Source organism: Ranitomeya imitator, chromosome 5 (assembly GCF_032444005.1).
Source record: "Ranitomeya imitator isolate aRanImi1 chromosome 5, aRanImi1.pri, whole genome shotgun sequence".
Classification (NCBI taxonomy): Eukaryota; Metazoa; Chordata; class Amphibia; order Anura; family Dendrobatidae; genus Ranitomeya; species Ranitomeya imitator.
This window is the reverse complement of record NC_091286.1, coordinates 715352246-715370389: the sequence shown is the minus strand read 5'-3', so window position 1 is coordinate 715370389 and position 18144 is coordinate 715352246. Positions and strand designations below refer to the sequence as shown.

At 47.3% G+C, this 18144-nt stretch overlaps 1 protein-coding gene across 1 annotated transcript in view; it reads left to right on the top strand.

Annotated features, from left to right (window-relative positions):
• Window positions 1-18144, top strand: part of LOC138638951 (zinc finger protein 568-like) — a 192262-nt gene that overhangs the window by 40229 nt on the left and 133889 nt on the right. Inside the window, exon 3 of the mRNA XM_069728713.1 lies at window positions 13976-14099. Coding sequence (XP_069584814.1) covers window positions 13976-14099 — 124 coding nt within the window. The remainder of the gene's footprint in view (window positions 1-13975; window positions 14100-18144) is intronic.

The window sequence follows — 18144 nt, the reverse complement described above, 5'->3', positions numbered from 1 at the left end:
TGGAGGATTCTGGGTGATGAGAGGAGACTGCTGGGAGATTATACAGTATACACTGGAGGATTCTGGGTGATGAAAGGAGACTGCTGGGAGATTATACAGTATACACTGGAGGATTCTGGGTTGATGAGAGGAGACTGCTGGGAGATTATACAGTATACACTGGAGGATTCTGGGTGATGAGAGGAGACTGCTGGGAGATTATACAGTATAAACTGGAGGATTCTGGGTTGATGAGAGGAGACTGCTGGGAGATTATACAGTATACACTGGAGGATTCTGGGTGATGAGAGGAGACTGCTGGGAGATTATACAGTATAAACTGGAGGATTCTGGGTGATGAGAGGAGACTGCTGGGAGATTATACAGTATACACTGGAGGATTCTGGGTGAGGAGAGGAGACTGCTGGGAGATTATACAGTATACACTGGAGGATTCTGGGTGATGAGGAGACTGCTGGGAGATTATACAGTGTACACTGGAGGATTCTGGGTGATGGGAGGAGACTGCTGGGAGATTTTACAGTGTACACTGGAGGATTCTGGGTGATGAGAGGAGACTGCTGGGAGATTACACTGGAGGATTCTGGGTGATGAGAGGTGACTGCTGGGAGATTATACAGTATACACTGGAGGATTCTGGGTGATGGGAGGAGACTGCTGGGAGATTATACAGTATACACTGGAGGATTCTGGGTGATGAGAGGTGACTGCTGGGAGATTATACAGTATACACTGGAGGATTCTGGGTGATGGGAGGAGACTGCTGGGAGATTATACAGTGTACACTGGAGGATTCTGGGTGGGGAGAGGAGACTGCTGGGAGATTATACAGTGTACACTGGAGGATTCTGGGTGGGGAGAGGAGACTGCTGGGAGATTATACAGTGTACACTGGAGGATTCTGGGTGATGAGAGGAGACTGCTGGGAGATTACACTGGAGGATTCTGGGTGATGAGAGGAGACTGCTGGGAGATTATACAGTATACACTGGAGGATTCTGGGTGATGGGAGGAGACTGCTGGGAGATTATACAGTGTACACTGGAGGATTCTGGGTGATGAGAGGAGACTGCTGGGAGATTACACTGGAGGATTCTGGGTGATGAGAGGAGACTGCTGGGAGATTATACAGTATACACTGGAGGATTCTGGGTGATGGGAGGAGACTGCTGGGAGATTATACAGTGTACACTGGAGGATTCTGGGTGAGGAGAGAAGACTGCTGGGAGATTATACAGTGTACACTGGAGGATTCTGGGTGATGAGAGGAGACTGCTGGGAGATTATACAGTATACACTGGAGGATTCTGGGAGATGAGAGGAGACTGCTGGGAGATTTTACAGTATACACTGGAGGATTCTGGGTGATGAGAGGAGACTGCTGGGAGATTATACAGTATACACTGGAGGATTCTGGGTGATGAGAGGAGACTGCTGGGAGATTATACAGTATACACTGGAGGAATCTGGGTGATGAGGAGACTGCAGGGAGATTATACAGTGTACACTGGAGGATTCTGGGTGATGAGAGGAGACTGCTGGGAGATTATACAGTATAAACTGGAGGATTCTGGGTGATGAGAGGAGACTGCTGGGAGATTATACAGTATACACTGGAGGATTCTGGGTGAGGAGAGGAGACTGCTGGGAGATTATACAGTATACACTGGAGGATTCTGGGTGATGAGAGGAGACTGCTGGGAGATTATACAGTATACACTGGAGGATTCTGGGTGATGAGAGGAGACTGCTGGGAGATTATACAGTATACACTGGAGGATTCTGGGTGAGGAGAGGAGACTGCTGGGAGATTATACAGTATACACTGGAGGATTCTGGGTGAAGAAAGGAGACTGCTGGGAGATTATACAGTATACACTGGAGGATTCTGGGTGATGAGGAGACTGCTGGGAGATTATACAGTATACACTGGAGGATTCTGGGTGATGAGAGGAGACTGCTGGGAGATTACACTGGAGGATTCTGGGTGATGAGAGGAGACTGCTGGGAGATTATACAGTATACACTGGAGGATTCTGGGTGATGAGAGGAGACTGCTGGGAGATTACACTGGAGGATTCTGGGTTGATGAGAGGAGACTGCTGGGAGATTATACAGTATACACTGGAGGATTCTGGGTGATGAGAGGAGACTGCTGGGAGATTACACTGGAGGATACTGGGTAATGAGAGGAGACTGCTGGGAGATTATACAGTATACACTGTAGGATTCTTGGTGATGAGAGGAGACTGCTGGGAGATTATACAGTATACACTGGAGGATTCTGGGTGATGAGAGGAGACTGCTGGGAGATTATACAGTATACACTGGAGGATTCTGGGTGATGAGAGGAGACTGCTGGGAGATTATACAGTATACACTGGAGGATTCTGGGTGATGAGAGGAGACTGCTGGGAGATTACACTGGAGGATTCTGGGTTGATGAGAGGAGACTGCTGGGAGATTATACAGTATACACTGGAGGATTCTGGGTGATGAGAGGAGACTGCTGGGAGATTACACTGGAGGATTCTGGGTGATGAGAGGAGACTGCTGGGAGATTATACAGTATACACTGGAGGATTCTGGGTGATGAGAGGAGACTGCTGGGAGATTACACTGGAGGATTCTGGGTTGATGAGAGGAGACTGCTGGGAGATTATACAGTATACACTGGAGGATTCTGGGTGATGACAGGAGACTGCTGGGAGATTATACAGTATACACTGGAGGATTCTGGGTTGATGAGAGGAGACTGCTGGGAGATTATACAGTATACACTGGAGGATTCTGGGTGATGAGAGGAGACTGCTGGGAGATTATACAGTATAAACTGGAGGATTCTGGGTGATGAGAGGAGACTGCTGGGAGATTATACAGTATACACTGGAGGATTCTGGGTGAGGAGAGGAGACTGCTGGGAGATTATACAGTATACACTGGAGGATTCTGGGTGATGAGGAGACTGCTGGGAGATTATACAGTGTACACTGGAGGATTCTGGGTGATGGGAGGAGACTGCTGGGAGATTATACAGTATACACTGGAGGATTCTGGGTGATGAGAGGTGACTGCTGGGAGATTATACAGTATACACTGGAGGATTCTGGGTGATGGGAGGAGACTGCTGGGAGATTATACAGTATACACTGGAGGATTCTGGGTGATGAGAGGTGACTGCTGGGAGATTATACAGTATACACTGGAGGATTCTGGGTGATGGGAGGAGACTGCTGGGAGATTATACAGTGTACACTGGAGGATTCTGGGTGGGGAGAGGAGACTGCTGGGAGATTATACAGTGTACACTGGAGGATTCTGGGTGGGGAGAGGAGACTGCTGGGAGATTATACAGTGTACACTGGAGGATTCTGGGTGATGAGAGGAGACTGCTGGGAGATTACACTGGAGGATTCTGGGTGATGAGAGGAGACTGCTGGGAGATTATACAGTATACACTGGAGGATTCTGGGTGATGGGAGGAGACTGCTGGGAGATTATACAGTGTACACTGGAGGATTCTGGGTGATGAGAGGAGACTGCTGGGAGATTACACTGGAGGATTCTGGGTGATGAGAGGAGACTGCTGGGAGATTATACAGTATACACTGGAGGATTCTGGGTGATGGGAGGAGACTGCTGGGAGATTATACAGTGTACACTGGAGGATTCTGGGTGAGGAGAGAAGACTGCTGGGAGATTATACAGTGTACACTGGAGGATTCTGGGTGATGAGAGGAGACTGCTGGGAGATTATACAGTATACACTGGAGGATTCTGGGTGATGAGGAGACTGCTGGGAGATTATACAGTATACACTGGAGGATTCTGGGTGAGGAGAGGAGACTGCTGGGAGATTATACAGTATACACTGGAGGATTCTGGGTGAGGAGAGGAGACTGCTGGGAGATTATACAGTGTACACTGGAGGATTCTGGGTGAGGAGAGGAGACTGCTGGGAGATTATACAGTGTACACTGGAGGATTCTGGGTGAGGAGAGGAGACTGCTGGGAGATTATACAGTATACACTGGAGGATTCTGGGTGATGAGGAGACTGCTGGGAGATTATACAGTATACACTGGAGGATTCTGGGTGATGAGAGGAGACTGCTGGGAGATTATACAGTGTACACTGGAGGATTCTGGGTGATGAGAGGAGACTGCTGGGAGATTATACCGTATACACTGGAGGAATCTGGGTGATGAGGAGACTGCAGGGAGATTATACAGTGTACACTGGAGGATTCTGGGTGATGAGAGGAGACTGCTGGGAGATTATACAGTATAAACTGGAGGATTCTGGGTGATGAGAGGAGACTGCTGGGAGATTATACAGTATACACTGGAGGATTCTGGGTGAGGAGAGGAGACTGCTGGGAGATTATACAGTATACACTGGAGGATTCTGGGTGATGAGAGGAGACTGCTGGGAGATTATACAGTATACACTGGAGGATTCTGGGTGATGAGAGGAGACTGCTGGGAGATTATACAGTATACACTGGAGGATTCTGGGTGAGGAGAGGAGACTGCTGGGAGATTATACAGTATACACTGGAGGATTCTGGGTGAAGAAAGGAGACTGCTGGGAGATTATACAGTATACACTGGAGGATTCTGGGTGATGAGAGGTGACTGCTGGGAGATTATACAGTATAAACTGGAGGATTCTGGGTGATGAGAGGAGACTGCTGGGAGATTATACAGTATACACTGGAGGATTCTGGGTGAGGAGAGGAGACTGCTGGGAGATTATACAGTATACACTGGAGGATTCTGGGTGATGAGAGGAGACTGCTGGGAGATTATACAGTGTACACTGGAGGATTCTGGGTGATGGGAGGAGACTGCTGGGAGATTATACAGTATACACTGGAGGATTCTGGGTGATGGGAGGAGACTGCTGGGAGATTATACAGTATACACTGGAGGATTCTGGGTGATGGGAGGAGACTGCTGGGAGATTATACAGTGTACACTGGAGGATTCTGGGTGATGAGAGGAGACTGCTAGGAGATTATACAGTGTACACTGGAGGATTCTGGGTGATGAGAGGAGACTGCTGGGAGATTATACAGTGTACACTGGAGGATTCTGGGTGATGAGAGGAGACTGCTGGGAGATTATACAGTGTACACTGGAGGATTCTGGGTGATGAGAGGAGACTGCTGGGAGATTATATAGTGTACACTGGAGGATTCTGGGTGATGAGAGGAGACTGCTGGGAGATTATACAGTATACACTGGAGGATTCTGGGTGATGAGAGGAGACTGCTGGGAGATTATACAGTATACACTGGAGGATTCTGGGTGATGAGAGGAGACTGCTGGGAGATTATACAGTATACACTGGAGGATTCTGGGTGATGGGAGGAGACTGCTGGGAAATTATACAGTGTACACTGGAGGATTCTGGGTGATGAGAGGAGACTGCTGGGAGATTATACAGTGTACACTGGAGGATTCTGGGTGATGAGAGGAGACTGCTGGGAGATTATACAGTGTACACTGGAGGATTCTGGGTGATGAGAGGAGACTGCTGGGAGATTATATAGTGTACACTGGAGGATTCTGGGTGATGAGAGGAGACTGCTGGGAGATTATACAGTATACACTGGAGGATTCTGGGTGATGAGAGGAGACTGCTGGGAGATTATACAGTATACACTGGAGGATTCTGGGTGATGAGAGGAGACTGCTGGGAGATTATACAGTGTACACTGGAGGATTCTGGGTGATGAGAGGAGACTGCTGGGAGATTATACAGTATACACTGGAGGATTCTGGGTGATGAGAGGAAACTGCTGGGAGATTATACAGTATACACTGGAGGATTCTGGGTGATGAGAGGAGACTGCTGGGAGATAATGCAGTATACACTGGAGGATTCTGGGTGATGAGAGGAGACTGCTGGGAGATTACACTGGAGGATTCTGGGTGATGAGAGGAGACTGCTGGGAGATTATACAGTATACACTGGAGGATTCTGGGTGATGAGAGGAGACTGCTGGGAGATTACACTGGAGGATTCTGGGTTGATGAGAGGAGACTGCTGGGAGATTATACAGTATACACTGGAGGATTCTGGGTGATGAGAGGAGACTGCTGGGAGATTACACTGGAGGATTCTGGGTGATGAGAGGAGACTGCTGGGAGATTATACAGTATACACTGGAGGATTCTGGGTGATGAGAGGAGACTGCTGGGAGATTACACTGGAGGATTCTGGGTTGATGAGAGGAGACTGCTGGGAGATTATACAGTATACACTGGAGGATTCTGGGTGATGACAGGAGACTGCTGGGAGATTATACAGTATACACTGGAGGATTCTGGGTGATGAGAGGAGACTGCTGGGAGATTATACAGTGTACACTGGAGGATTTTGGGTGATGAGAGTAGACTGCTGGGAGATAATACAGTGTACACTGGAGGATTCTGGGTGATGAGAGGAGACTGCTGGGAGATTATACAGTGTACACTGGAGGATTCTGGGTGATGAGAGGAGACTGCTGGGAGATAATGCAGTATACACTGGAGGATTCTGGGTGATGAGAGGAAACTGCTGGGAGATTACACTGGAGGATTCTGGGTTGATGAGAGGAGACTGCTGGGAGATTATACAGTATACACTGGAGGATTCTGGGGGATGAGAGGAGACTGCGGGGAGATTACACTGGAGGATTCTGGGTGATGAGCGGAGACTGCTGGGAGATTATACAGTGTACACTGGAGGATTCTGGGTGATGAGAGGAGACTGCTGGGAGATTATACAGTATACACTGGAGGATTCTGGGTGATGAGAGGAGACTGCTGGGAGATTATACAGTATACACTGGAGGATTCTGGGTGATGAGAGGAGACTGCTGGGAGATTATACAGTATACACTGGAGGATTCTGGGTGATGAGAGGAGACTGCTGGGAGATTATACAGTATACACTGGAGGATTCTGGGTGATGAGAGGAGACTGCTGGGAGATTACACTGGAGGATTCTGGGTGATGAGAGGAGACTGCTGGGAGATTATACAGTATACACTGGAGGATTCTGGGTGATGAGAGGTGACTGCTGGGAGATTATACAGTATACACTGGAGGATTCTGGGTGATGAGAAGAGACTGCTGGGAGATTATACAGTATACACTGGAGGATTCTGGGTGATGGGAGGAGACTGCTGGGAGATTATACAGTGTACACTGGAGGATTCTGGGTGATGAGGAGACTGCTGGGAGATTATACAGTATACACTGGAGGATTCTGGGTGATGAGAGGAGACTGCTGGGAGATAATGCAGTATACACTGGAGGATTCTGGGTGATGAGAGGAGACTGCTGGGAGATTATACAGTGTACACTGGAGGATTCTGGGTTGATGAGAGGAGACTGCTGGGAGATTATACAGTGTACACTGGAGGATTCTGGGTGATGAGAGGAGACTGCTGGGAGATTATACAGTGTACACTGGAGGATTCTGGGTGATGAGGAGACTGCTGGTAGATTATACAGTATACACTGGAGGATTCTGGGTGATGAGAGGAGACTGCTGGGAGATTATACAGTATACACTGGAGGATTCTGGGTGGTGAGAGGAGACTGCTGGGAGATTATACAGTATACACTGGAGGATTCTGGGTGGTGAGAGGAGACTGCTGGGAGATTATACAGTATACACTGGAGGATTCTGGGTGGTGAGACTGCTGGGAGATTATACAGTGTACACTGGAGGATTCTGGGTGATGAGAGGAGACTGCTGGGAGATTATACAGTATACACTGGAGGATTCTGGGTGATGAGAGGAGACTGCGGGGAGATTACACTGGAGGATTCTGGGTTGATGAGAGGAGACTGCTGGGAGATTATACAGTATACACTGGAGGATTCTGGGTGATGAGAGGAGACTGCGGGGAGATTACACTGGAGGATTCTGGGTGATGAGAGGAGACTGCTGGGAGATTATACAGTGTACACTGGAGGATTCTGGGTGATGAGAGGAGACTGCTGGGAGATTATACAGTATACACTGGAGGATTCTGGGTGATGAGAGGAGACTGCTGGGAGATTATACAGTGTACACTGGAGGATTCTGGGTGATGAGAGGAGACTGCTGGGAGATTATACAGTATTCACTGGAGGATTCTGGGTTGATGAGAGGAGACTGCTGGGAGATTATACAGTATACACTGGAGGATTCTGGGTTGATGAGAGGAGACTGCTGGGAGATTATACAGTATACACTGAAGGATTCTGGGTGATGAGAGGAGACTGCTGGGAGATTATACAGTATACACTGGAGGATTCTGGGTGATGAGAGGAGACTGCTGGGAGATTATACAGTGTACACTGGAGGATTCTGGGTGATGAGAGGAGACTGCTGGGAGATTATACAGTGTACACTGGAGGATTCTGGGGGATGGGAGGAGACTGCTGGGAGATAATACAGTATACACTGGAGGATTCTGGGGGATGGGAGGAGACTGCTGGGAGATAATACAGTATACACTGGAGGATTCTGGGTGATGAGAGGAGACTGCTGGGAGATTATACAGTGTACACTGGAGGATTCTGGGTGATGAGAGGAGACTGCTGGGAGATTATACAGTATTCACTGGAGGATTCTGGGTTGATGAGAGGAGACTGCTGGGAGATAATACAGTATACACTGGAGGATTCTGGGTGATGAGAGGAGACTGCTGGGAGATTATACAGTGTACACTGGAGGATTCTGGGTGATGGGAGGAGACTGCTGGGAGATTATACAGTATACACTGGAGGATTCTGGGTGATGAGAGGAGACTGCTGGGAGATTATACAGTGTACACTGGAGGATTCTGGGTGATGAGAGGAGACTGCTGGGAGATTATACAGTATACACTGGAGGATTCTGGGTGATGAGAGGAGACTGCTGGGAGATTATACAGTATACACTGGAGGATTCTGGGTGATGAGAGGAGACTGCTGGGAGATTATACAGTATACACTGGAGGATTCTGGGTGATGAGAGGAGACTGCTGGGAGATTATACAGTGTACACTGGAGGATTCTGGGTGATGAGAGGAGACTGCTGGGAGATTATACAGTATACACTGGAGGATTCTGGGTGATGAGAGGAGACTGCTGGGAGATTATACAGTGTACACTGGAGGATTCTGGGTGATGAGGAGACTGCTGGGATATTATACAGTATACACTGGAGGATTCTGGGTGATGGGAGGAGACTGCTGGGAGATTATACAGTATACACTGGAGGATTCTGGGTGATGAGAGGAGACTGCTGGGAGATTATACAGTATACACTGGAGGACTCTGGGTGATGAGAGGAGACTGCTGGGAGATTATACAGTATACACTGGAGGATTCTGGGTGATGAGAGGAGACTGCTGGGAGATTATACAGTGTACACTGGAGGATTCTGGGTGATGAGAGGAGACTGCTGGGAGATTATACAGTATTCACTGGAGGATTCTGGGTTGATGAGAGGAGACTGCTGGGAGATTATACAGTATACACTGGAGGATTCTGGGTGATGAGAGGAGACTGCTGGGAGATTATACAGTGTACACTGGAGGATTCTGGGTGATGAGGAGACTGCTGGGATATTATACAGTATACACTGGAGGATTCTGGGTGATGAGAGGAGACTGCTGGGAGATTATACAGTGTACACTGGAGGATTCTGGGTGATGAGGAGACTGCTGGGATATTATACAGTATACACTGGAGGATTCTGGGTGATGGGAGGAGACTGCTGGGAGATTATACAGTGTACACTGGAGGACTCTGGGTGATGAGAGGAGACTGGTGGGAGATTATACAGTATACACTGGAGGATTCTGGGTGATGAGAGGAGACAGCTGGGAGATTATACAGTATACACTGGAGGATTCTGGGTGATGAGAGGAGACTGCTGGGAGATTATACAGTATACACTGGAGGATTCTGGGTGATGGGAGGAGACTGCTGGGAGATTATACAGTATACACTGGAGGATTCTGGGTGATGAGAGGAGACTGCTGGGAGATTATACAGTGTACACTGGAGGATTCTGGGTGATGAGGAGACTGGTGGGAGAATATACAGTGTACACTGGAGGATACAGTATACACTGGAGGATTCTGGGTGATGAGAGGAGACTGCTGGGAGATTATACAGTATACACTGGAGGATTCTGGGTGATGGGAGGAGACTGCTGGGAGATTATACAGTATACACTGGAGGATTCTGGGTGATGGGAGGAGACTGCTGGGAGATTATACAGTATACACTGGAGGATTCTGGGTGATGGGAGGAGACTGCTGGGAGATTATACAGTATACACTGGAGGATTCTGGGTGATGGGAGGAGACAGCTGGGAGATTATACAGTATACACTGGAGGATTCTGGGTGATGAGAGGAGACTGCTGGGAGATTATACAGTATACACTGGAGGATTCTGGGTGATGAGAGGAGACTGGTGGGAGATTATACAGTATACACTGGAGGATTCTGGGTGATGAGAGGAGACAGCTGGGAGATTATACAGTATACACTGGAGGATTCTGGGTGATGAGAGGAGACTGCTGGGAGATTATACAGTATACACTGGAGGATTCTGGGTGATGAGAGGAGACTGCTGGGAGATTATACAGTATACACTGGAGGATTCTGGGTGATGAGAGGAGACAGCTGGGAGATTATACAGTATACACTGGAGGATTCTGGGTGATGAGAGGAGACTGCTGGGAGATTATACAGTATACACTGGAGGATTCTGGGTGATGAGAGGAGACTGCTGGGAGATTATACAGTATACACTGGAGGATTCTGGGTGATGGGAGGAGACTGCTGGGAGATTATACAGTATACACTGGAGGATTCTGGGTGATGAGAGGAGACTGCTGGGAGATTATACAGTGTACACTGGAGGATTCTGGGTGATGAGGAGACTGGTGGGAGAATATACAGTGTACACTGGAGGATACAGTATACACTGGAGGATTCTGGGTGATGAGAGGAGACTGCTGGGAGATTATACAGTATACACTGGAGGATTCTGGGTGATGGGAGGAGACTGCTGGGAGATTATACAGTATACACTGGAGGATTCTGGGTGATGGGAGGAGACTGCTGGGAGATTATACAGTATACACTGGAGGATTCTGGGTGATGAGAGGAGACTGCTGGGAGATTATACAGTGTACACTGGAGGATTCTGGGTGATGAGGAGACTGCTGGGAGATTATACAGTATACACTGGAGGATTCTGGGTGATGAGAGGAGACTGCTGGGAGATTATACAGTATACACTGGAGGATTCTGGGTGATGAGAGGAGACTGCTGGGAGATTATACAGTATACACTGGAGGATTCTGGGTTGATGAGAGGAGACTGCTGGGAGATTATACAGTGTACACTGGAGGATTCTGGGTGATGAGAGGAGACTGCTGGGAGATTATGCAGTATACACTGGAGGATTCTGGGTGATGAGGGGATACTGCTAGGAGATTATACAGTATACACTGGAGGATTCTGGGTTGATGAGAGGAGACTGCTGGGAGATTATACAGTGTACACTGGAGGATTTTGGGTGATGAGAGGAGACTGCTGGGAGATTATGCAGTATACACTGGAGGATTCTGGGTGATGAGAGGCGACTGCTGGGAGATTATACAGTGTACACTGGAGGATTCTGGGTGATGAGGAGACTGCTGGGAGATTATACAGTGTACACTGGAGGATTCTGGGTGATGAGAGGAGGCTGCTGGGAGATTATACAGTATACACTGGAGGATTCTGGGTGGTGAGAGGAGACTGCTGGGAGATTATACAGTATACACTGGAGGATTCTGGGTGATGAGAGGAGACTGCTGGGAGATTGTACAGTGTACACTGGAGGATTCTGGGTGATGAGAGGCGACTGCTGGGAGATTATACAGTGTACACTGGAGGATTCTGGGTGATGAGAGGAGACTGCTGGGAGATTATACAGTATACACTGGAGGATTCTGGGTGATGAGAGGAGACTGCTGGGAGATTATACAGTATACACTGGAGGATTCTGGGTGATGAGAGGAGACTGCTGGGAGATTATACAGTATACACTGGAGGATTCTGGGTGATGGGAGGAGACTGCTGGGAGATTATACAGTATACACTGGAGGATTCTGGGTGATGGGAGGAGACTGCTGGGAGATTATGCAGTATACACTGGAGGATTCTGGGTGATGAGAGGAGACTGCTGGGAGATTATGCAGTATACACTGGAGGATTCTGGGTGATGGGAGGAGACTGCTGGGAGATTATGCAGTATACACTGGAGGATTCTGGGTGATGAGAGGAGACTGCTGGGAGATTATGCAGTATACACTGGAGGATTCTGGGTGATGAGAGGCAACTGCTGGGAGATTATACAGTGTACACTGGAGGATTCTGGGTGATGAGGGGATACTGCTAGGAGATTATACAGTATACACTGGAGGATTCTGGGTTGATGAGAGGAGACTGCTGGGAGATTATGCAGTATACACTGGAGGATTCTGGGTGATGAGAGGAGACTGCTGGGAGATTATACAGTATACACTGGAGGATTCTGGGTTGATGAGAGGAGACTGCTGGGAGATTATGCAGTATACACTGGAGGATTCTGGGTGATGAGAGGAGACTGCTGGGAGATTATACAGTATACACTGGAGGATTCTGGGTGATGGGAGGAGACTGCTGGGAGATTATGCAGTATACACTGGAGGATTCTGGGTGATGAGAGGAGACTGCTGGGAGATTATGCAGTATACACTGGAGGATTCTGGGTGATGAGAGGAGACTGCTGGGAGATTATACAGTGTACACTGGAGGATTCTGGGTGATGAGAGGAGACTGCTGGGAGATTATACAGTGTACACTGGAGGATTCTGGGTGATTAGAGGAGACTGCTGGGAGATTATACAGTAGACACTGGAGGATTCTGGGTGATTAGAGGAGACTGCTGGGAGATTATACAGTAGACACTGGAGGATTCTGGGTGATGAGAGGAGACTGCTGGGAGATTATGCAGTATACACTGGAGGATTCTGGGTGATGAGAGGAGACTGCTGGGAGATTATGCAGTATACACTGGAGGATTCTGGGTTGATGAGAGGAGACTGCTGGGAGATTATACAGTGTACACTGGAGGATTCTGGGTGATGAGAGGAGACTGCTGGGAGATTATACAGTATACACTGGAGGATTCTGGGTGATGAGGGGATACTGCTAGGAGATTATACAGTGTACACTGGAGTTTTCTGGGTTGATGAGAGGAGACTGCTGGGAGATTATGCAGTATACACTGGAGGATTCTGGGTGATGAGAGGAGACTGCTGGGAGATTATACAGTATACACTGGAGGATTCTGGGTGATGAGAGGAGACTGCTGGGAGATTATACAGTATACACTGGAGGATTCTGGGTGATGAGAGGAGACTGCTGGGAGATTATACAGTATACACTGGAGGATTCTGGGTGATGAGAGGAGACTGCTGGGAGATTATGCAGTATACACTGGAGGATTCTGGGTGATGAGAGGAGACTGCTGGGAGATTATACAGTATACACTGGAGGATTCTGGGTGATGGGAGGAGACTGCTGGGAGATTATGCAGTATACACTGGAGGATTCTGGGTGATGAGAGGAGACTGCTGGGAGATTATACAGTGTACACTGGAGGATTCTGGGTGATGGGAGGACACTGGGAGATTATATAGTATATACTGGAGGATTCTGGGTGATGGGAGGAGACTGCTGGGAGATTATATAGTATACACTGGAGGATTCTGGGTGATGAGAGGAGACTGCTGGGAGATTATATAGTATATACTGGAGGATTCTGGGTGATGAGAGGAGACTGCTGGGAGATTATACAGTATACACTGGAGGATTCTGGGTGATGAGAGGAGACTGCTGGGAGATTATACAGTATACACTGGAGGATTCTGGGTGATGCCGCTCTCGTTGTTGTCAGGTTCCTCTCCGGTGTCAGGACGTCGCTCTCTATTTCTCGGTGGAGGAGTGGGATTATGTAGAAGGACACCGGGATCTGTACTCGCACGTTGTGGTGGAGGAGCTCCGCTTTCGGCCATCCCCAGGTAGGTAGAGCCGTGTGTATTGCACCTTCTCACTGTGGGCACAGGCTGCTCTGGGGTCTTGTCGGACCCTCTCTCTCTCGCTGTGTGCAGGGCATACAGGGGGCAATGTCCGGTCCTGTGGAAGCTCCCGGTTTCTTCCTCTGGTTCCGTTCCTACATGCGGGGTGTTCGATGTCGCGGTCGCCCGTCTCTACATGGCGGATTGTGCAGTTATCTGTCTCCGCTGCCTCCATCCTTCCATCGCACACAGACCAGTGACCTATAACACATAGGAGCTTGTATCTCCCTGATGGAACCGCGGCTTCTGGGTCTTCTAGACCTCTGGAGATCTAGTCGGTGACTCTCCTGTTCATCCTCCCCATGCACCAAGACAAGGTTACTGCAGTCCTACTCCCAGCACCACTTATGGAGCACGTACAGTGGTGTGTGACAGGTTGGACGCCCCTGGGCAAAATTGCTGTTCTTGAAGATAAATGATCTCTAGAAGGAGTAAAGTTACAGGTGACATCTTTTCTATGTATTTTAGGCAAAACAAATATCCAGATTTTTTCCCTTTGAACATTGGAAACTGGGCTGATAATCGTAATAATAATAATAATGTTTGTTTTTATATAGTGGTAACATATTCCGCAGCAGTTTCCATACATTATCTTCTGATGCAGACGTTTGGGCACCCTGTATGGTTAGTTCCTATTATCGCGCCCTGTTGTAACTATCACAGCTTGTAAACACTTTGTAACCAGCCAAGAGTCTTTCACTTCTTGTACGAGGGATTTTCATCGATTCTTCCTTGGACAATCTTCCAGTTCATGAGATTCCTGGCTCGTCTCTATCCTTTATTTTTATGATGTTGAGATCAGGGGACTGTGAGGGCCACTGTAAAGCCTTCATCTTGCGCCTTTTGAGTTTGTGTATTTAGGATCATTATTAGTGAGGAGCGAGTGTAGTTGTTGCTCATGTGACCTCCGAGTATTTGTTATTGTTCGGAGAGGAACAGACACATTCACAAAATAGGGCTGGATGAAGATTAGAGAACATGTGACGACAAGAGTAATGAATAACCTGAAGCCGCATCCTCCCAATAGTATTAACCCAAATACGCTCTGGGCATAGGTGAGATGTCATGTGAGATCCAGACCACGAGGCGTGCGTGTATCTCCAGGTCTGGAAACCTGGCCAGACGTAGATGGTAAAATCCCCCAACTATGTGGTGTGTACAACCTGTGGTGTTTGATCTGCAGGTGCCGCAGAATGCACGAGGAACGGTTGATGTCTGATGTCACGGCCGCCGGGGAGGCTCCAGAGAGGCTCATGTATAGAGGGGAAGTGAGAAAGGGGAGCAAAGCCCCCGAGCATCGCTGCTGCCAGCGGCTTTATCAGGGGAAGATCTCAGAGGTGCCCATGTCAGGAAATAAATAGGTGAAGTAATCAGAGAAAACACATCACCGGTGTGATGGAGCAGAAGAAGGGAGGCAGCCGCGCTGAAGAGCAATTACACCAATGAGACTGCACAGGGGCCATGGCACATAGCAGCCGCAAATGAAGCAGAGAGGCAGCAGTGGAAAAGCAAAGATCAAAAAAAGGAAAGCTCGTAAAGCGCATGCGCTGGTACCAGCAAAGACGCCGCCTCCAAAGGCAGTATACATCATTAGTGCGCCTGAGCAGAAGCTAAACATGAAGATACAAATTAGATGGCCGTGAGTAAAAGACATAAGACTCACAGAATATATAAGAGAGATATTATAATAAACATAAATGCTGTATTCAATATCTGAATGATGATTAAACGGAAAGGAACATGAAACGAATGCGGGATAAAGTGGACACATCTAGATGGAAGGAAAGATGGACAAACAGACCTGTGCTAGTATCTGCCCAAATGGTGGAGAGGAGACATTTATGGATTATATAGTATATACCTGAATGGTGGAGAGGACAGAGGCGGTATGTGTGGAGAGAAGACATTTATATATTATATAGTATATACCTGAATGGTGGAGAGGACAGAGGCGGTATGTGTGGAGAGGAGACATTTATGGATTATATAGTATATACCTGAATGGTGGAGAGGACAGAGGCGGTATGTGTGGAGAGAAGACATTTATGGATTATATAGTATATACCTGAATGGTGGAGAGGACAGAGGCGGTATGTGTGGAGAGAAGACATTTATATATTATATAGTATATACCTGAATGGTGGAGAGGACAGAGGCGGTATGTGTGGAGAGGAGACATTTATATATTATGTAGTATATACCTGAATGGTGGAGAGGACAGAGGCGGTATGTGTGGAGAGAAGACATTTATATATTATATAGTATATACCTGAATGGTGGAGAGGACAGAGGCGGTATGTGTGGAGAGGAGACATTTATGGATTATATAGTATATACCTGAATGGTGGAGAGGACAGAGGCGGTATGTGTGGAGAGAAGACATTTATATATTACATAGTATATACCTGAATGGTGGAGAGGACAGAGGCGGTATGTGTGGAGAGAAGACATTTATGATTACATAGTATATACCTGAATGGTGGAGAGGACAGAGGCGGTATGTGTGGAGAGGAGACATTTATATATTATGTAGTATATACCTGAATGGTGGAGAGGACAGAGGCGGTATGTGTGGAGAGAAGACATTTATATATTACATAGTATATACCTGAATGGTGGAGAGGACAGAGGCGGTATGTGTGGAGAGAAGACATTTATATATTATATAGTATATACCTGAATGGTGGAGAGGACAGAGGCGGTATGTGTGGAGAGAAGACATTTATATATTATATAGTATATACCTGAATGGTGGAGAGGACAGAGGCGGTATGTGTGGAGAGGAGACATTTATATATTACATAGTATATACCTGAATGGTGGAGAGGACAGAGGCGGTATGTGTGGAGAGGAGACATTTATGGATTATATAGTATATACCTGAATGGTGGAGAGGACAGAGGCGGTATGTGTGGAGAGAAGACATTTATGGATTATATAGTATATACCTGAATGGTGGAGAGGACAGAGGTGGTATGTGTGGAGAGGAGACATTTATATATTATGTAGTATATACCTGAATGGTGGAGAGGACAGAGGCGGTATGTGTGGAGAGGAGACATTTATATATTATATAGTATATACCTGAATGGTGGAGAGGACAGAGGCGGTATGTGTGGAGAGAAGACATTTATGGATTATATAGTATATACCTGAATGGTGGAGAGGACAGAGGCGGTATGTGTGGAGAGAAGACATTTATAGATTATATAGTATATACCTGAATGGTGGAGAGGACAGAGGCGGTATGTGTGGAGAGGAGACATTTATATATTATATAGTATATACCTGAATGGTGGAGAGGACAGAGGCGGTATGTGTGGAGAGGAGACATTTATATATTATATAGTATATACCTGAATGGTGGAGAGGACAGAGGCGGTATGTGTGGAGAGGAGACATTTATATATTATATAGTATATACCTGAATGGTGGAGAGGACAGAGGCGGTATGTGTGGAGAGGAGACATTTATATATTATATAGTATATACCTGAATGGTGGAGAGGACAGAGGCGGTATGTGTGGAGAGAAGACATTTATATATTACATAGTATATACCTGAATGGTGGAGAGGACAGAGGCGGTATGTGTGGAGAGAAGACATTTATATATTACATAGTATATACCTGAATGGTGGAGAGGACAGAGGCGGTATGTGTGGAGAGGAGACATTTATGGATTATATAGTATATATCTGAATGGTGGAGAGGACAGAGGCGGTATGTGTGGAGAGAAGACATTTATGGATTATATAGTATATACCTGAATGGTGGAGAGGACAGAGGCGGTATGTGTGGAGAGGAGACATTTATATATTATGTAGTATATACCTGAATGGTGGAGAGGACAGAGGCGGTATGTGTGGAGAGAAGACATTTATATATTACATAGTATATACCTGAATGGTGGAGAGGACAGAGGCGGTATGTGTGGAGAGGAGACATTTATGGATTATATAGTATATATCTGAATGGTGGAGAGGACAG